General features: G+C 38.6%; 1 protein-coding gene across 1 annotated transcript in view; it reads right to left on the bottom strand.

The window, feature by feature from the left end:
• The window catches only part of aplp2 (amyloid beta (A4) precursor-like protein 2), a 181,264-nt gene that overhangs the window by 39,311 nt on the left and 120,733 nt on the right, over positions 1-21,220 (bottom strand). Inside the window, exons 5-8 of the mRNA XM_061877856.1 lie at positions 10,926-11,134; positions 10,654-10,850; positions 5,128-5,295; positions 4,771-4,904 (exon numbers count right to left, since the gene is read on the bottom strand). Of these exons, the coding sequence (XP_061733840.1) occupies positions 4,771-4,904; positions 5,128-5,295; positions 10,654-10,850; positions 10,926-11,134 (708 nt within the window). The remainder of the gene's footprint in view (positions 1-4,770; positions 4,905-5,127; positions 5,296-10,653; positions 10,851-10,925; positions 11,135-21,220) is intronic.

The raw sequence follows: 21,220 nt of genomic DNA, 5'->3' as shown, positions 1-21,220 counted from the left end.
ATGTATACAAATAATAACGTCATGCAATGTTATGTATACATGTACTAAAATGTCATGTAATGTGATGTATAAACATAATAAAATGTTAAGAAATAAGATGAATACATATAGTATAATCTATCATCTAATGTGATGTAAACATAGAATAAAATGTTATGTAATATGATGTATAAATATAATAAAATGTTATGTAATTTGATGTATACATATAATAACGTCATGCAATGTTATGTATACATGTACTAAAATGTCATGTAATGTGATGTATAAACATAATAAAATGTTAAGAAATAAGATGAATACATATAGTATAATCTATCATCTAATGTGATGTAAACATAGAATAAAATGTTATGTAATATGATGTATAAATATAATAAAATGTTATGTAATTTGATGTGTACATGTAATAAAATGTCATGTAATGTGATTTATACATGTAATAAAATGTCATGTAATGTGATGTATAAACATAATAAAATGTCATGTCATTTGATGTATACATATAATAAAATGTTGTGTAATGTGATGTATACATATAATAAAATGTCATGTAATTTTATGGGTACTTATAATAAAATGTAATGTGATGTATACATATAATAAAATGTCATATAATGTGATGGATACATGTATTAAAACGTCTTGTAAAGTGAGGTATACATATAATAAAATGTCATATAATGTGATGGATACATGTAATAAAATGTCTTGTAAAGTGAGGTATACATATAATAAAATGTCATATAATGTGATGTATATATATATGTATATATACACAGTATATACCGTATATACAATGTCATGTAATGTGATGTATACATATATTAATATGTCATATAATGTGATGTATACTTGCAATAATATGTCATTTAATGTGATGTATACATGTAATAAAATGTCATAATGTGATGTATAAATATAATACAATGTTGTGTAATGTGATGTATACATGTAACGTGATATATATATATATATATATATATATATATATGTATATATATATATATATATGTATATATATATACACAGTATATATATATATATATATATATATATATATATATATACATACAATGTCATGTAATGTGATGTATACATGTAACAATATGTCATGTACTGTATACATGTAATACAATGTAATGTCATGTGATGTATTCATGTAATAAAGTCATATAATGTGATGTATTCATGTAATAAAGTCATATAATGTGATGTATACATACTGTATAATACAATGTCATGTCATTTGATGTATGTATGGAATAAAATGTCATGTAATGTGGTGTATACATGTAATAATGTATTGTAATGTGATGTATACATGTAATAAAATGTCATAATGTCATGTATACATGCAATAATATGTCATGTAATGTGATGTATACATGTAATAATGTATTGTAATGTGGTGTATACATGTAATAATGTCATATAATGTGATGTATACATGTAATATGTCATATAATGTGGTGTATACATGTAATAATGTCATGTAATGTGATGTATACATGTAATAAAATGTCATGTAATGTAAAACAGGTATCGATGTCTTTCTTCCTCGTGAAAAGGTATTGGTATCTAAGAATCGAAAAAAGTATTGGTATCTAAGAATCGATACTTTTGACAACCCTAATCCATACGGAACTTCCTTCCTACGACAACCATTCGTTAAAAGCAGGGCAGAGAAGCTTTGAAGGGCTAAACTTACGGGTAAATAAAAATAACACAAACTTTAATTTGATCTAACATCGTTGACATTCAGCATACTTTTGTAAGTCCACTTTTTACATTTATATGCTGAAAATTTGGAGTATTAGACAATTTTAACATTATTAAAACATCCTTCCATCCATTTTCTACCGCTTGTCCCTTTTGGAGTCGCGGGAGCCTATCTCAGCTGCATTCGGTCGGAAGGCGGGGTAAAATTCCAAATTTCTACGACGAGCGGGATTCGAGTCGAGTCATATCAATTAATTTTTGTCACTTAACAAAATATTAAAGTATTTTCCGAGCACCGTTTTGGTCCTGGAACTCACCGTAGTTTGTTTACATGTACAACTTTCTTTTATGTCACTCCTCTTTTGTCTCGTTTCGCCACCAAACATTTTATACTGTGCCTGAATGCACAAAGGTGAGCTTTGTTGATGTTATTGACTTGAGTGGAGTGCTAATCAGGCATGTTTGGTGACTACATGACTGCAGGCTACTCCATGCTTACATGCTATTCAGGCTAGCTGTATGTACATAATGCATCATTATGCCTCGTTTGTAGCTCTATTTGAGCTCATTTCATTTCCTTTACTTGTGTCCTCTGTGTATATAATTTATAAGTGCATGTCTCATGACACATTATCTGTATGTAATACTGGCTGCATTTCTGATGTTGTTCCAGACCACAGCAAATGTTAGCCAGCTGTAATAAATCCATCAGAAGACGGCCTGCCGTTTCCTTTAACTTGGACACACACATCTATAGCTTTGGCCATTCTAAGGAGTTATCTCACCAATAACTAATGTTTTCCAATGTAAAAATGTGTAGAATAAATATTGCATTTCAAAATTTCTGTCAACGAAGATTTGCGTCAACCTGTGACACAGTCATATTGATAGTAGGCTAATATAGTTAAGTCATTTTGATACTAGGCTAACATGGTTAAGTAATTTTGATAGTAGGCTAATACAGCTAATACAGACACATCACGTGTTGTCTTCATTGTAAAAAATATATAAGACTTTTAAAGTCATTTTGATAGTGGGCTAATATAGCTAAAATAGACACTTCATGTGTGTCTTTATTAAAACACTTAAATAAGACTTTAACATTTATTTTGATGGTATTCTAATATAGACACTTATATCATATGTTGCCTTCATTATAACACTTATATAAGACCCATAAAGTCATTTAGATAGTAGGCTAATAAAACTAATATACACACATCATGTGTTGCCTTCATTATAACGCTTATATAAGACTTTTAAGGTCATTTTGATAGTAGGCTAATATAGCTAATACAGACACTTACATCATGAGTTGCCTTCATTATAACACTTAAATTGCAGCTCCAGACATATTTGTTTTTTGTATTTTTGGCTTCATCTACTGGTACGCCAAAGAATGACTTAATTAAATATCCAAACACAGTCTAACTTTTCAAACTGTGTGTAATGTCACAGGAGCCAAATTATGAACTATGCTTGTTAAATAACACCTCTGCCTTATTTTTAATGGATACCTAGGCCTACTACGCTACTGTTTTAATGGCGGTACTTGGAGAGCCACTGCATGGTGGCGTTGACGTTATCTACGCCAGTGTTTTTCAACCTTTTTTGAGCCGAGGCACATTTTTTGCGTTGAAAAAATGCGGAGGCACACCACCAACAGAAATGATTTAAAATTGAAACTCACTTAATAGTAAAATGTGTTTGTCGCAATTGTTGGATATGACCTTAAAGCATAAGCAAGCATGCATCACTATTGTCTCAAAGTAGGTGTACTGTCACCACCTGTCACATCACATCATGACTTATTTTCACTTTTTTGCTGTTTTCCTGTGTGTAGTGTTTTTCAAGATTCTTGTCTTGCACTCTTATTTTGGTGGCTTTTTCTCTTTTTTGTTGGTATTTCTCTGTAGCAGTCTCATGTCTTCCTTTAAGCGATATTTCCCGCATTTACTTTGTTTTAGCAATCAAGATTATTTCAGTTGTTTTCATCCTTCTTTGTGGGCACATAGTTGATTGTCATGTCATGTTCGGTTGTACATTGTGGACGCCGTCTTTGCTCCACAGTAAGTCTTTGCTGTCGTCCAGCATTCTGTATTTGTTTACTTTTGTAGCCCGTTTAGTTTTAGTTTGGTTCTGCATAGCCTTCCCTATGTCACACATATGGATCATGTTTTGTTTTGTCATGTTATGTTTTTGATTTTGGACAATCAGTCACGTTTTGCACTTCCTGGTTTTGTTTGTTTCCACGCCAACCTCATTAGTTTTCACCTGTCACGTCCCTGTTCTCAGCCTCACCTGTTTTCACTAATCATCACAGCTATTTAAGTCACTCTTTTTCTTGTCTTCCTCCTGGGATCCTCACACTCACACGCACCCTACCCATGCTGTTCAAACCTTCACGTCCTGTCCACAGTTCCATGCCGAGTAAGTTTATATATTTATGCCACCGTGCACTCTTTTGTTTCATGTCTTTAGTCTTGCCATCGTGCTGTTTAAATTTATAGTTAAATTGTTTTTCATGCCAACGAGCAGGTGTTTTTGTTTCATGTTTGTATTGTTTAGCCAAGTTTCTTCCTCCTTGTGAGCGTCCTTAGTTTGATTATTTATGATTATAGTGTTTAAATAAAAACATGTCCCTGAATTCACGCCTGGCTCGTGCTGTAATCCCGCTGCGTCGAAGGAGCACACACAATCCATGTCAAAGCCTGACACCCTAAGCTTCAATGCCTTTTCTTAGGGGCACCCACCTTTTGTTTATTTTTGGTTTAAGCATTAGATACCTTTTTACCTGCATGCTGCCTCCCGCTGTTTCCGACATCTACAAAGCAATTAGCTACCGGCTGCCACCTACTGATATTGAAGAGCTCTAGACAGCACGACACTCAACAACAACACATCATTTGCAGACTAATTACTGATTTGCAAAAAATATTTTTAACCCAAATAGGTGAAATTAGACAATCTCCCACGGCACACCAGACCGTATCTCACGGCACACTAGTGTGCCACGGCACAGTGGTTGAAAAACACTGATCTACGCACCCTCTCCATGCGGTTGCGGTGCCTGATCTCCAGCTGCTCCTTGGCCTTCTGGAAGCGACTGTGCTCCTTGTCGTCGGCCGGCGTCTCAAAGTAGATGTCCACGTCGTCGGTGGGTTGAGGAGTCGGGGGCGTGGCTGCGAAGAGGAAAACAAGAAGTGAAGGCTGGACGAGGGAGGAAGAGAGTCGGAAGCAGGAAGTGATGAACTTAAGAGGAGCTGACAGTCTTTCCTTTAGCATTCTTTTCATCCCCCCGCTGGCCTTTCGCTGACGGCTCTCATTGCCCACACTAATCGGGAAAAGTCTAGGGGTCGCGACCCCACTCCGTGCCAGGCAAAAGCGTCCCTGCCTCGTACTCACCCAGGCGCTTGCACACGGCCATGCAGTACTCCTCCGAGTCAAAGTTGTTGCGGTTGCCGGCGCAGCCTCCGTAGACGAAGCGCACGCACTTCCTCTGGCTCAGGTCAAAGTGCCAGCGGGGCATGGAGGCCCTGCAGGGGCCCGTCTCCGCTTCCAACGTGCACACAGCTGTAGGGAGGGGGGGGGGAAACTGCAGTCAAAAAAACCAAATGGTGCTTCTTCCTTATTTATATTATTCACCCAAGGAACTTTAGTTATTAGAGAGTTCCGGCGGAGGAAACTAATTTCGGCCGCTTGTACCCATGATCTTGTCCTTTCGGTCATAACCCATAGCTCATGACCATAGGTGAGGATGGGAATGTAGCTCGACCGGTAAATTGAAAGCTTTGCCTTGCGGCTCAGCCCATTCTTCACAACAACGGCTCGATACAGTGTCCGCATTACTGAAGACGCCGCACCGAGTCGATCTCAGGATCCACTCTTCCCTCACTCGTGAACAAGACTCCAGGGTACTTGAATTGAACTCTTCCACTTGGGGCAGGGTTTTCTCCTCAACCCGGAGATGGCACTCCACCCTTTTCACTTGGAGGTGCTGATTCTCATCCCAGTCGCTTCACACTCTGCTGCGATCCAGTGAGAGCTGAAGATCCTGGCGAGATGAAGCCATCAGGACCACATCATCTGCAAAAAGCAGAGACCCAATCCTGCAGCCACCAACATCGCACAGGGAGCGGACCGCCACAATCAGACAGTCCGATACTCCATACTCTCTGAGCACTCCCCACAGGACTTCCCGAGGAATACGGTCGAATGCCTTCTCCAAGTCCACAAACCAAATGAAGACTGGTTTGGCAAACTCCCATGCACCCTCAAGGACCCTGCCGAGAGTATAAAGCGGTGCATAGTTCCACGACCAGGACAAAAACTGCACTGTTCCTCCTGAATCCGAGGTTCGACTATCCGGCGTAACCTCCTCTCCAGTACACCTGAATGAACTTTACCGGGAAGGCTGAGGAGTGTGATCCCACGATAGTTGGAACACACCCACCGGTTCCCCTTCTTAAAGAGAGGAACCACCATCCCGGTCTGCCCATTCAGAGGTACCACCTCTGCCACCGAGGGGCTTATTAACTACCTCAGCAACCTCAGCCCTAGAAACAGGAGAGCCCACCCCAGATTACCCAGGAACTGCTTCCTCATAGGAAGACGTGTTGGTGGGATTAAGGAGGTCTTCGAAGAATTCCCTCCACCGATCCGCAACATCTGCAGTTGAGGTCAGCAGAACACCATCCTAACTATACACGGTGTTGACAGTGCACTGTTTCCCCTTTCTGAGGCGGCGGATGGTGGTCCAGAATCGCTTCGAAGCCGTCCGGAAGTCGTTTTCCATGGCTTCCCCGAACTCCTCTCATGTCCGAATTTTTGCCTCCGCGACCGCTGATGCCGCACACCGCTTGGCCTGTCGGTACCTTTCCGCTGCCTCCAGAGTCCTATGAGCCAAAACAACCCGATAGGACTCTTTCTTCAGCTTGACGGCATCCCTGGTTCTAAGATTACTGCCACGGCCGGCACCAACTATCTAGCGGCCACAGCTCCAATCAGCCGCCTCAACAATAAAGGTGTGGAAAATGGTTCACTCAGTCACAACGTCCAGCACCTCCCTCGTAACATGTTCAGAGTTCTTCCGGAAGTGGGAATAGAAACTCTCTCTGACAGGAGACTCTCCCAGACGTTCTCAGCAGACTCTCACAATGCGTTTGGGCCTGCCAGGTCTATCCGGCATCCTCCCCGAACATTGCAGCCAACTCACCACCAGGTGGTGATCGGTAGAAAGTTACGCCCCTCTCTTCACCCGAGTGTCCAAAACATGAGGCCGCAAATCCAATGACACAACTACAAAGTCGATCATGGAACTGCGGCCTAGGGTGTGCTGGTGCCAAGTGCACATATGGACACCCTTATGTTTGAACATGGTGTTTGTTATGAACAATCTGTAACAAGCACAAACGTTTAATGACAAAACACCAGTCGAGTTCAGATCCGGGCGCCCATTCTCCCCAATCACACCTCTCCAAGTTTCACTGTCGTTGCGAACATGAGTGTTGAAGTCCACCAGTAGAACAAGGGAGTCACCCGGGGGAGCACTTTCCAGTACTCCCTCGAGTGTATCCAAAAAGGGTGGGTACTCTGAACTGCTGTTTGGTCCGTAAGCACAAACAACAATCAGGACCTGTCTCCCCACCCGAAGGCGGAAGGAAGCTACCCTCTCATCCACTGGGTTGAACTCCAACGTGCAGGATTTGAGCCGGGGGGAAACAAGAATTGCTACCCCAGCTTGTCGCCTCTCACTGCATGCAACGCCAGTGTGGAAGAGAGTCCAGCCCCTCTCGAGAGAACTGGTTCAGGAGCCCTTGATGTGCCTCGAGGTGAGTCTGACTATATCATACTTGCCAACCCTCCTGGATTTTCCGTAAGACTCCCGAAATTCAGCGCCTCTCCCGAAAACCTCCAAGAACAAATTCTCGCCCGAAAATCTCCCAAAATTCAGGCGGAGCTGGAGGCCACCCCCCCTCTAGCTGCATGCAGACCTGACTCAATGTTGTGACCCTCTTAAACAGGACAATACTGCCATCTACTGTACATAGAATAGAATGTAAATATATTCTACATTTAAGTGCAGTCAAGGAACATGCATTAGGGAGTCTATTCTGAAGCCCACAGTAAAGATACGTAACTTCATCACGTCGTCTGGTTATTGACACCAACCCAATATATTACACCGTCGATGAGCAAAATGAAAAAATACGCTTGCAAGTTCCAGAACGATTGGAAACAAGAATTTCAGTTTATCCATGAGAGTTCAAAGGGGTAGGGGTATGTTGCCTGTAAATTGTGTAGAAAAGACTTCTCCATTGAACACGGCGACCGAACGGATATACTCAGCCATGAACGGTCAGTCAGCGAAGCAAAAAGCGTCCACAGTTCAGCATCGTTCACAACCCAGTATTATGGCCCACCTCTCAAAATGGAAACCCGATGGTGTATCTTATGCTGAGACAAAGATGGCTATGCTGATAGCTGGAAGCAACTTCCCGTTCTCATCTGCAGATGTCTACAACAAATCCATGAAGGATGTTCACGGATTCTGAGATCACTCGCCAGTACGCAAATGGCAGACAAAGGTTACTCAAATAGTGAAAGGTAAGTGTTTTTTTTTTTTTTTAGTAACCAGCAAGCACAGTGCAGTTAGTATAACAACTGTGTTTTTATTACTGTGTATTTGATAGGTGCCGTCGGAAATTAAACTATTTATTTTATTTATATATATAATCAAATAAATATATATCGCTAGAATTCACTGAAAGTCAAGTATTTAATACATATATATATATGTACATATATATATGTATATATATATATATATATATATATATACACATATACACATATATATATATATATATATATATATATATATATATACACATATATATATATATATATATATATATATATATATATGAAATATATATGAAATACTCGAGTTGGTGAAATATACGCCACCCCTCTTAACTACGCCGCCCGCCCCAAGCACGCACCCAACCACCCCTCCGCCCCACCCCCGACCAAGCCCCCCATCCCCCACCTCCCGAAATCGGAGGTCTCTCCACCTCGCACACTAGCTGAGGCTCCTTCCCCACCAGCGAAGTGACATTCCACGTCCCAAGAGCTCATTTATGTAGCTGAGGACCTGACTGCCAAATGCCCTGCCTTTGGCTGCTGCCCAACTCACATCGCACCCGACCTCTATGGTCCCTCCCATGAGTGGTGAGCCCATTGGAGGGAAGTGGAAAGCTGGTCCCTGAAAATAATGCGTACATTAAACCGGTCCACGGTGCAAAAAAGGTTTGGGACCTCTGATGTGGACCACAAGGAAATATTTTCCATTTAGAAAAAATAATAATAATATAACCCCCTTAATGCGCCTTATGGTCTTGAAAATACGGTAATCAATGCATCAAAACAAGTTTGAGCTGAATTCCTGTTAGTGTTTTTCATACTCACCATTGTTTCACGTGACTAAACCTTTTCTAACAATACAAAATAATCGAAAGTATTTATATTCACTAATGATATTGTATCGGATCGGTATCGTATCGGCACACTAGTTCTGCGGTTAAAGGCCTACTTAAATGAGATTTTCTTATTCAAACGGGGATAGCAGGTCCATTCTATGTGTCATACTTGATCATTTTGCGATATTGCCATATTTTTGCTGAAAGGATTTAGTAGAGAACATCCATGATAAAGTTCACAACTTTTGGTCGCTAATAAAAAAGCCTTGCATTTACCGGAAGTAGCAGACGAAGTGCGCGTGATGTCACGGGTTGTAGGGCTCTTCACATCCTCACATTGTTTATAAGCATAGCCACCAGCAGCGAGAGCGATTCGGACAGAGAAAGCGACGATTTCTCCATTAATTTGAGCGAGGATGAAAGATTCTTGGATGAGGAAAGTGAGAGTGAAGGTCTAGAAAAAAAAAGAAAAAAAGACGAGGGCAGTAGGAGCGATTCAGATGTTATTACACATTCACTAGGATCATTCTGGAAAATCCCTTATCTGCTTATTGTGTTACTAGTGTTTTAGTGAGGTTATATGGTCTTACCTGTACAACCTGAAAGTCGGAGGGGTGTGGCCACGGGTGTGGTGACCGCCAGTGTCTCCGAGGGAAGCCACATTTCTCGACAAGGCGAAGGAAGCCAGTTGGGCCGGGCTGAGATTTTTTATTTTTTTTTCCTTCTTTCTCCAAGGTGGAAGTATCCGACGGTCGGGGGCGGCCGGTGGGAGGAGGCAAGCTCTCCGCTCAAGTCTACGGTAAGAGCCGACTTATTGCCACCATTTTCTCACCGAAACCTGCCGGTTGACATGTGGTAGGAAACCGTGTTCGCTTGACCGGTCTGTTCCATAGTAAAGCTTTACCGTCATCTTTCGGGAATGTAAACAAGGAAACACTGGCTGTGTTTGTGTGGCTAAAGGCGGCCCCAATACACCGCTTCCCACCTACATCTTTCTTCTTTGACGTCTCCATTATTAATTGAACAAATTGCAAAAGATTCAGCAACACAGACGTCCAGAATACTGTGTAATTATGCGATTAAAGCAGACGACTTATAGCTGGGCTCGGTGCTTGACCAAAATGTCCGCTACAATCCGTGACGTCACGCGCACGCGTCATCATACCGTGACGTTTTCAGCAGAATAATTCGTGGAAATTTAAAATTGCAATTTGGTAAACTAAACCGGCCGTATTGGCATGTGTTGCAATGTTAATATTTCATCATTGATATATAAACTATCAGACTGCGTAGTGGGTAGTAGTGGGTTTCAGTAGGCTTTTAAGTGTTGATTTCATTATGAATGGATGCATTTATGTGAAATGTTGGCACTGGCTAAGCGGTTGCAATTGTTCCCCATAAAAGGATGTTGACATCAGGAAGCATTTAAAGGTCAGCGAGCCTCTCAAACCTTTCACTTCCTGGAGAGTCTTATCCTCCTCGCCACTGTCTGACATTCGGCTGCTCTCCTCCTCCTCGTCATTTTCATCGTCATCATCATCCTTAACCTCCTCGTCCCCGTCGACGTAGTGGTACGAGTCCTCCTCATCCTCGTATTGCTCGTCCTCGTCATCGCCCGTGGGCTCCTCCTTGTGGGCGGGCGCCTCGCTGTCGAGGAGCGACAAGTCCTCCATCAAACGAGAGAAGAGCAGCCGGCGAAAGTCACCGCCATGTTTTCCTCACCTCTCCTTCGGCTCGTCTTCGTCCAGGTCGGCCTCGTCGATGTCCTCGTCCTCTACTTCCTCCTCCTGCGGGGTGGAAGGCGCGGGTATGTCGGGCCGGCCGGCGTGGGACGGCGGGCAGCAGACGTACTCGGTACCCTGGAACTTGTCGGTGCCGCACGGGAGCAGCATGCCGTAGCTTTGCAGCACGGTGGCGGTCTTGAAGCACGCCTGGCAGGGAGGAAGAGGAGGAGATGGTCACCGCTTCTGAGGGCCCTCAACATGGAATTAGAGCAAATATTTTAAAAAGAAGCAAGCGTCCTCTGTAGTGGACATATGTGTTTTCGGAATTGGCTCATTTCCACCCAAAATATGTCAATAGGACGAAAAAAATAAGTTTAGGACATTGTCCTGTATGATGGACGTTTAGGACATTGTCCATTATAATGAAGGTTTAAAACATCCATTATGATGGACGTTTAGGACATTGTTCAATATGATGGATGTTTAGGATATTGTCCAAAATAATGGACGTTTAGGACGTTATGCAAAATAATGGACGTTTAGATCATTGTCCAGTATTATGGACGTTTAGGATTAGGACATCGTCCACTATGATTAAGGTTTAAAACATCCAGTATGATGGACTTTAGGACATTGTCCAGTACGATGGATGTTTAGGACATTGTCCAATATAATGGACGTTTAGATCGTTGTCCAGTATGATGGACGTTTAGGACATTGGCCAGTATGATGGACGTTTAGGATTAGGACATTGTCCACTACAATGAAGGTTTAAAACATCCAGTATGATGGACGTTTAGGACACTGTCCAATTTGATGGATATAGTCCAATATGATGGACACTTAGGACATTGTCCAGTGTGATGGACGTTTAGGATGTTGTGCTGTATGATGAATGTTTAGAACGTTGTCCAGTATGATGGACGTTTAGAACGTTATCCTGTATGATGGACTTTTAGGACATTGTGCAGTATGATAGACGTTTAGGACATTGTCCAGTATGATGGACGTTTAGGATTAGGATATTGTCCAATATAATGAAGGTTTAAAACATCCAGTATGATGGACGTTTAGGACATTATGCAAAATGATGGGCGTTTAGATCGTTGTCCAGTATGATGGACGTTTAGGACATTGTCCAGTATTATGGACATTTAGGATTAGGACATTGTCCACTATAATGAAGGTTTAAAACATTCACTATGATGGACGTTTAGGACATTGTCCAATTTGATGGACATTGTTCAATATGATGGACGCTTAGGACATTGTCCAGTATGATGGACGTTTAGGATGTTGTGCTGTATGATGGATGTTTAAAACGTTGTCCAGTATGATGGACGTTTAGGACGTTGTCCAGTATGATGGACATTTAGAACGTTGTCCAGTATGATGGACATTTAGAATGTTGTCCAGTACGATGGATGTTTAGGACGTTGTCCAGTATGAGGGACGTTTAGAACGTTGTCCAGTATGATGGACGTTTAGGATTAGGACATTGTCCAATATAATGAAGGTTTAAAACATCCAGTATGATAGACATTTATGAAATTGTCCAATTTGATGGACATTGTCCAGTATGATGGACGTTTAGGACGTTGTCCAGTATGATGGACGTTTAGAACGTTGTCCAGTATGATGGACGTTTAGGACGTTGTACAGTATGATGGACGTTTAGGATTAGGACATTGTCCAATATAATGAAGGTTTAAAACATCCAGTAAGATAGACATTTATGAAATTGTCCAATTTGATGGGCATTGTCCAATATGATGGATGTTTAGGACATTGTCCAATGTAATGGACGTTTAGGACGTTATGCAAAATGATGTACGTTTAGATCGTTGTCCAGTATGATGGACGTTTAGGATTAGGACATTGTCCACTATAATGAAGGTTTAAAACATCCAGTATGATGGACGTTTAGGACATTGTCCAATTTGATGGACATTGTCCAATATGATGGACCTTTAGGACATTGTCCAGTACGATGGATGTTTAGGACTTTGTCCAAGATAATGGACGTTTAGGACATTGTCCACTACAATGAAGGTTTAAAACATCTAGTATGATGGATGTTTAGTACATTGTCCAATTTGATGGACTTGTCCAATATGATGGATGTTTAGAACGTTGTCCAGTATGATGGACGTTTAGGACGTTGTGCAGTATGATGGATGTTTAGAACGTTGTTGAGTATGATGGACGTTTAGGACAATGTCCAGTATGATGGATGTTCAGGATTAGGACATTGTTCAATATAATGAAGGTTTAAAACATCCAGTATGATGGACGTTTATGAAATTGTTCAATATGATAGACGTTTAGGACATTGTCCAGCATGCTGGAATATTAAAACCCTGTCCAATATTATGGACGTTTTGGACATTGTGCAGTATGATGGATGTTTAGAACGTTGTCCAGTATGATGGACGTTTATAACATTGTCCAATTTGATGGACATTGTCCAATATGATGGACGTTTAGAACATTGTCCAATTTGATGGACATTGTCCAATATGATGGACGTTTAGACGTTGTCCAGTATGATGGACGTCTAAAACCTTGTCCAATATGATGGATGTCTAAAACCTTGTCCAATTTAATGGACGTTTAGGACATTGTCCATTATGACTGACACGTTGGACTTTATTGAGACCACAAACAAATGTCCACTGCAGACACTTGAAACTCCAAAAAAAGGGTGCGTCAAAGTGTGGCCCAAGGGCCATTTGGGGCTTGCAGTTTGTTTTTTAAAGGCCCGCAGCTATATATTTTTTAAATACTATAAACATAAGAAAGTGGAATAAAAGAGCAAAGAGGAAAAATGTTGAATCTAACAACACAAAGCTGGCCTAACTGTTTTTTTTGTTTGTTTTTTAAACTGTCTTTGCCCCCCAAAAAACATTACATTCAAACCACTGTTGCTATAAATTATTGAGGTATTTGAGGTTCCAACTACTTCACCTCAAATATTGCACTTTTGAATATGTGTTGAAAAATTTTTGGGATATTTTGTGTTTGCCATAAAAAAACCTTTCTCAACAATAAAATAAACGGACAAAAAAAAGTAATAAAAACGTATAGTCTACCGATAGATCTGAAGTTAATCAAGAGATTCAAGTGTTGAAAGTAAAAAAAAAAAATTAAAAAAAAGGTATGACTTATTTTTAACGCTTTTATGATCCCTTTTAGATCCCCAAGAATTTTTGTGGGATTTTTTTTTAACTGTCATTGATCAAAAAATAAATCAAATCAATGTTGTTATGAATTATTGATCTATTCATGGCTAAAATTACTTCACATCAAAAATTCCACTTTCGAATATTTTTTCGAGGAAAATATTGCATATTTTGTGTGTTTGCTGTATAAAAAAATGAAGTTTTCTCTGACAAAAACGGCATAATACAAACAAAAATAGTAATAAAAATGTATAATCTACAGATAGATCTGAAGTTTATCTAGACATTCAAGTGTTTAAAGTAACAAAAAAAAAAGGAAAAAAACGTATGTCTTATTTTTAACACTTTTATGAGTGAGGACCCTTTGGATGCCCAAGACTTCTAGTGGGATTTTTTAACTGTCATCGATCAAAAAACAATAATGTATCAAAATCTATGTTGTTATGAATTATTAACCCATTTAAGGTTCCAATTATTACACATCGAAAAATCCACTTTGGAATATTTTTTCGAGGAAAATATTGCATATTTTGTGTGTTTGCTATATAAAAAACCTAAGTTTTCTCTGACAAAAACAGCATAAAACAAACAGAAAAAAGTAATAAAAATGTATAATCTATGCATGGATCTGAAATGTATCTATAGATTAAAGTGTTAAAAAAATAATAATAATAATAAAAAAACTGGTATGACTTTTTTTAACTCTTATGAGTGGGGACCCTTTTGGATCCCCAATAATTTTAGTGGGATATTTTTCCTGTCATTAATCAAAAAACAAAAATGAATCAAATCCAATGTTGTAATGAATTATTGATCTATTCAAGGCTACAATTACTTCAAATCAACAATTCCACTTTGAAATATTTTTTGGAGGAAAATGTTGCATATTTTTCGTTTGCTTGATAAAAAATAAAACAAAAAACGATTAACAACAACAACAAAAAACATATAATTGACGGATGTATCTGAAGTTGAGCTAAAGATTTATGCGTAGAAGAAAGTAATAAAAAAAAAATGTATGACTTATTCTTTACATTTTTATGGGGGGGGGGGCTTTTTGGATCCCCAATAATTGTAGTGGGTCATTGATCAACAAATATTAATGATTTTAAATAAATATTGTTATGAATTATTAACCCATTCAAAGCTATAATTATTCACATTAAAAAATCCAATTAAAATTTTTTTTTTAAGGAAAATGTAGAATATTTTGTGTTTGCTTTAGTAAAAAAAAAAAAAAAAATTAAAAACTTATATTTGACGGATAGATCTGAAAATGAGCTAGAGATTTATGCGTAGAAAGTGAAACAACTATGACTTATTTTTAACACTTATGAGTGGGGCCTTTTTGGATCCCCAATAATTCTAGTGGGTCATTTATCAACAAATAATAATTAATCAAAATAAATGTTGTTATGAATTATTTAAGACTCCAATTACTTCACAACAAATATTTAATTTTGGGAGGGCGAAAATATCACATATTTTGTGCTTTTGCTATAAAAAAAAAACAACAACTGGGTTTTCTTCGACAATAATTGCATAAAACATAAAAAAAATATGAACTTTGTATCGACGAATAAATCTGAAGTTGATGTAGATACTTGAGTATTGAAGGTAAAAAAATATACATTTTAAATTTTTTACACTTTTGTAAGTGGGGCCCTTTTTCTTTTTTTTAAACAGTCATTGTTCAAAACATAATAATGAATCGAAATCAATTGTGTTATGAATTATGGACCTATTTAAAGCTCCAATTATATCACATCAAATGTTCCACTAGAATTGTTTTGGGGAAAAATTTGGCGTATTTTCTGTTTTGTCCATAAAAAACATGGTTTTGACAAAAATGGCATAAAACATTAAAATTGACAGACCTGAAGTTAAACAAGCGATTTAAGCATTGAAAAAAACATATGTATAACGTCAATTTTACATTTTTTTGATTGAGACCCTTTCAGGTCCATGGGGCCAAACTTAAGTGGCGCCTTAAAGGTAAAACAAATCCAAATATTGTATTGGTTTTGAAAATTAAAAATATCAATATGGTCCTCGCATGCTTTGATTTTTCAGTACTTCAGTGGGAAAAGTCTGGACACCGGTGCTCTAAGGCAGTGGTCCCCAACCACCGGGCTGCAGAAGAATTTTTTATTATTATTTTTTTTTTCATTTAAATTTTTTTTTATTTTATCTCATTTTTTTATTAAATCAACATAAAAAAACACAAGATACACTTACAATTAATTAGTGCACCAACCCAAAAAAACTCCCTTTTTCATGACAAAAACCTCCCTTTCTAATGACAACAAAAAAGAAAAAGTATCAGAGGTGTCATTTCTACATACAGCTACAAAAGTAAAAATGAGCTATAAATATTACATAAAACATATGGCTGCTCAAAATTGGAGTAAATACAGTGAAACTTTACCTAAGTGAAACATTATTGGTTTCTTTGTTTTGTTTTGATGTGATAAGCCAGATGTGGCAAAAAAAGAACAATGATGATGAGAACCATAGTTCAGGGATCGGAACTACAGTGGAACCTCCAATTATGGACTTCATTGGTTCTTGAACAGGGTTCGTAAAGCAAAAAGTTTGTATAGTGAAGAAAATTTCTCCAGAAGAAACAATGTAAATACGAATAATTGGTTCCAGCCTCGACAAAAGTCCAGAATGTACTCTTTGAACACTATTTTAGGTACTATACAATAATGTATATCCAACAAACATGGAGTAACTGTCTCTTTATCAACAATATGAAACAACAACACCAAGCTGAACTGTGCTCTATGCGCACACATGCAGAATAATCTTTGGTGCTTTCACAAACAATCAGAAATCACAAAAAAATCCTTGAACTTTAAAAACTATATTGCTACAATAATAAGTATTTTTAAAAAGGAAAATCAGTACATTAACATCGGCAAAGGAACAGACGGAGGAGTAGAAGGGAGGGACTGTGTATGTGTGCCCTTGGAAGAGGTTGTCTTCCCCTCTGCTATGGTTCAAAGACGGCCTCCTGAATCTCGTCAATGCGAGCAAGCACACAATGGCTGCCAGCGGGACACAGAATACACGGAAGCATATTTGTGAACCGAAAAGTTTGCAAATAGAGGAGTTCGTAAATGGAGGTCCTGCCGTGGTAAAACGAACCATGACGACAAAAGCGTGCATCATTGTCGTGGCTGCTAAGTGCAATATTGCACAAAGTTATGTTTTTTAAAAGCGGTTAGCTTTTTATTGTATTCCTTTTTTTTTTATACACAATGCCTGTTTTTTTCCACAATTTAGAGACACATCTGCCAGCAGTTGTATTTGACAATAAGGGACATGTTGCGGAAAGTAAAGCAAACGCAAGAAAAAGTGCGTCGTCCAAGGATGGGATTTTAAAAATTGTGTACCGTCATTAAAGGCCAACATTATCACCAGACCTATGTAAGCGTCAATATATACCTTGATGGTGCAGAAAAAAGACCATATCTTTTTTTAACCGATTTCTGAACTTTAAATGGGTGAATTTTGGCGAATTAAACGCCTTTCTGTTTATCGCTCATGTGGTGATGACGTCAGAACGTAACGTCTCCGAGGTAGTACAGCCGCCATTTTCATTTTCAACACATTACAAACACCGGGTCTCAGCTCCATTATTTTCCGTTTTTTCGACTATTTTTTGGAACCTTGGAGACATCATGCCTCGTCGGTGTGTTGTCGGAGGGGGTAACAACACTAACAGGGAGGGATTCAAGTTGCACCACTGGCCCAAAGATGCGAAAGTGTCTGCCGCCAGACCCCCATTGAATGTGCTGGAGTGTCTCCACATTTTACCGGCGATGACAGACATGACACAGAGATGTATGGATAACCTGCAGATGCATTTGCAACAATAAAGTCAACGAAATCACAAAGGTGAGTTTTGTTGATGTTGACTTATGTGCTAATCAGACATATTTGGTTGCGGCGTGACTGCCAGCTAATCGATGCTAACATGCTACGCTAATCAATGCTAACATGCTATTTACCGGCGGTGCTAAGGCAGACATGGCACAGAGATGTATGGATAACCTGCAGATGCATTTGCAACGATAAAGTCAACAAAATCACAAAGGTGAGTTTTGTTGATGTTGACTGCCAGCTAGGCTAATCGATGCTAACATGCTATTTCCCGGCGGTGCTAAAGCAGACATGGCACAGAGATGTATGGATAACCTGCAGATGCATTTGCAACTATATTACGTTTCCTTCCACCCACATTTAATGCGAAAAAAACACTTACCAATCGACAGATTTAAGTTGCTCCGTGTCAAGAGATGCGAAAGTCCTGATCGTTTGGTGCGCACATTTTACCGGCGATGCTAACGCAGCTATTCGGCCATGCTATGGCTATGAATAGCGTCAATAGCTATTCGCTCAATAGTTTCAGTTTCTTCTTCAATACTTTCATACTACAACCATCTGTTTCAATACATGCGTAATCTGTTCACTTGCTTAAACCGCTGAAATCTGAGTCTGAATCCGAGCTAATGTCGCTATATCTTGCTGTGGTATCTGCCATTGTTTGTTTACATTGGCAGCACTGTATGACGTCACAGGGAAATGGATAGTCACATCGCAAATAGCGAAAATCAAGCACTTTAAAGCTTTTTTTTAGGGATATTCCGGGACCGGTAAAATTTAGAAAAAAACTTCCAAAAATACAACAAGCCACTGGGAACTGATTTTTATTGTTTTTAACCCTTTTGAAATTGTGATAATGTTCCCCTTTAAAGATTTTTGGATGGCCACAGCTTGACCCTGGAACAGGCGGTTTAGCTCGGTTGGTAGAGCGGCCGTGCCAGCAACTTGAGGGTTGCAGGTTCGATTCCCGCTTCTGCCATCCTAGTCACTGCCGTTGTGTCCTTGGGCAAGACACTTTACCCGCCTGCTCCCAGTGCCACCCACACTGGTTTGAATGTAACTTAGATATTGGGTTTCACTAAGTAAAGCGCTTTGAGTCACTAGAGAAAAAGCGCTATATAAATATAATTCACTTCACTTCACAGACTTTTCCATTATTTCCTATTGAAAACATTTTCCAAAATGGAGGTCTGCCAACACGGTGATCTTTGTACACGCTCCATCAGCCTGGAAGGACATTTTTGGCCCACAGCTAATTTTTATTGGCCATGGACTAGTTCTGAAAATGAAATGAAGTAAATATTAACGAGGCAAATTACTGTCGGTATAAACTATTTGCTTTGCCACTGAGAGCAAAAATGCTAAAATGAAAATAATTGCTTTTATAATCCCTCGCTCATCGCTGTTAATTGGTTCTGAGCCTGACCTAAGTATTAGTATTATTATAAATGTAATATTTCATAGCTAGAGCATAAAACCCCTGTTTATACCCTTTTAAATATGTATAACATTATGAGACAAATACTTGCAAAACATTTTTGACTTGCAGAAAATAAAATTTTTATTGAAGAAAATCGTTTTTTGACTTGCAGAAAATTGTTTTTCTACTTGTGAATCATTTTTTTACTTGCAGAAAATTGTTTTATTGTTTTTTTTAATTTTTTTTTTCAAATAGCTTAGCAAATACAATAATCCCTCGTGTAGCACTGTTAATTGGTTCTGGGCCTGACGTTTTTTGACTTGCAGGAAATGTTTTTATACTTGCAAAAAAAAATTATTGAAGAAAATAGTTTTTTGACTTGCAGGAAATTGTTTTTATACCTGTAAAAAAAAATGTATTGAAGAAAATTGTTTTTTGACTTATAGAAAATTGTTTTTATACTTGCAAAACGTTTTTTTTGCAGAATTGTTTGTTTTTTTTTTATTTGAAAATAGATTTTTTTTTTACTTGCAAATATTTTTTCAAATTGGGGATTAACATATTTTTCTCCCCACACAGCTAAGCAAATACAATAATCCCTCGTGTATTGCTGTTAATTTGTTCTGGGCCTGACCTTAGTAGTATTAATTATAAATGTAATATTTCATCGATAGAGCACAAAACCCCTGTTTACCGTTTAAAAATACTTTTTTTTAACATTATGAGACATATTATGAGACAAATACTTGCAAATCGTTTTTGACTTGCAGAAAATTGTTTTTATACTTGCAAAAAAAATTTAATTGAAGAAAATCGTTTTTTGAATTGCAGAAAATCGTTTTTATACTTGCAACACGTTTTTTTCCTTGCAGAATTTTTTTTTTTACTTGCAAATATTTTTTTGAGTTGGAAAAAACATTTTTTTTACTTGTGAATTGCTTTTTTAACACATTCTTTTCCCCAAATAGTTAAGCAAATACAATAATCCCTTGTGTATCGCTATTAATAGGTTCTGGGCCTGACCTTAGTATTATTAATTGCAAATGTCATATTTTATAGCTAGAACATAAAACTCCTGTATACAACCTATGTACAACAACATATGTTATTTTAACATTATGAGACATATTATGAGACTAGTACTTGCAAATCGTTTTCGACTTGAGGAAAATTGGTTTTTTTATTAGGGATGTAACAGTACGTGTATTCGTATTGAACCGTTTCGGTATGGGGGTTTCGGTCCGGGTCGGAGGTGTATCAAACGATTTTCCACACACACATATTAAGTAGCGTACTGCATGTTGTGTAAACAATGCACACCGAGGCACAACACACGGCATGCTAGCAGCGACTGACCACACCTCCTCTTTTCAGCGGATAGGTCCTCTTTTGCAGGGCTGTCTGGGTGGAGTTTCTTAAATGCCTCAAATGTCCGGCATTTTAAGGGTTGCGTGTATTTTCAATGTACGTTCAGAGTGAAGAAGGGTTAAAAAAAAACAAATTGTGCACGCAGCAGCATTCGTGAGGTAGGAGCAGAGACAGAGAGAGCGAGAGAGTTATGATAAACGCGCATGCGTCGCCAGGCTCTGCTTTTTAACCATAGATTTATCAGTTTGTTTTTTAATTATCTATAGCAGGGGTGCCCACAGTGCTATGATCTTCACAGCAGTGTACTTTCCCCCCAGTGCTAACACCAAAGAAGCTTTGAATGCTTTGTACTGCTCCATCAATGAACTGCAAACTACACATCCAGAGGGAGTTTTCATCGTGGCAGGGGATTTTAATCAACCTAACATG

The sequence above is a fragment of the Nerophis ophidion genome, linkage group LG18 (genome assembly GCF_033978795.1).
Source record: "Nerophis ophidion isolate RoL-2023_Sa linkage group LG18, RoL_Noph_v1.0, whole genome shotgun sequence".
NCBI classification, from domain to species: domain Eukaryota; kingdom Metazoa; phylum Chordata; class Actinopteri; order Syngnathiformes; family Syngnathidae; genus Nerophis; species Nerophis ophidion.
Note: the sequence above shows the minus strand (reverse complement) of the source record. Positions and strands in the feature narration are given on the sequence as shown.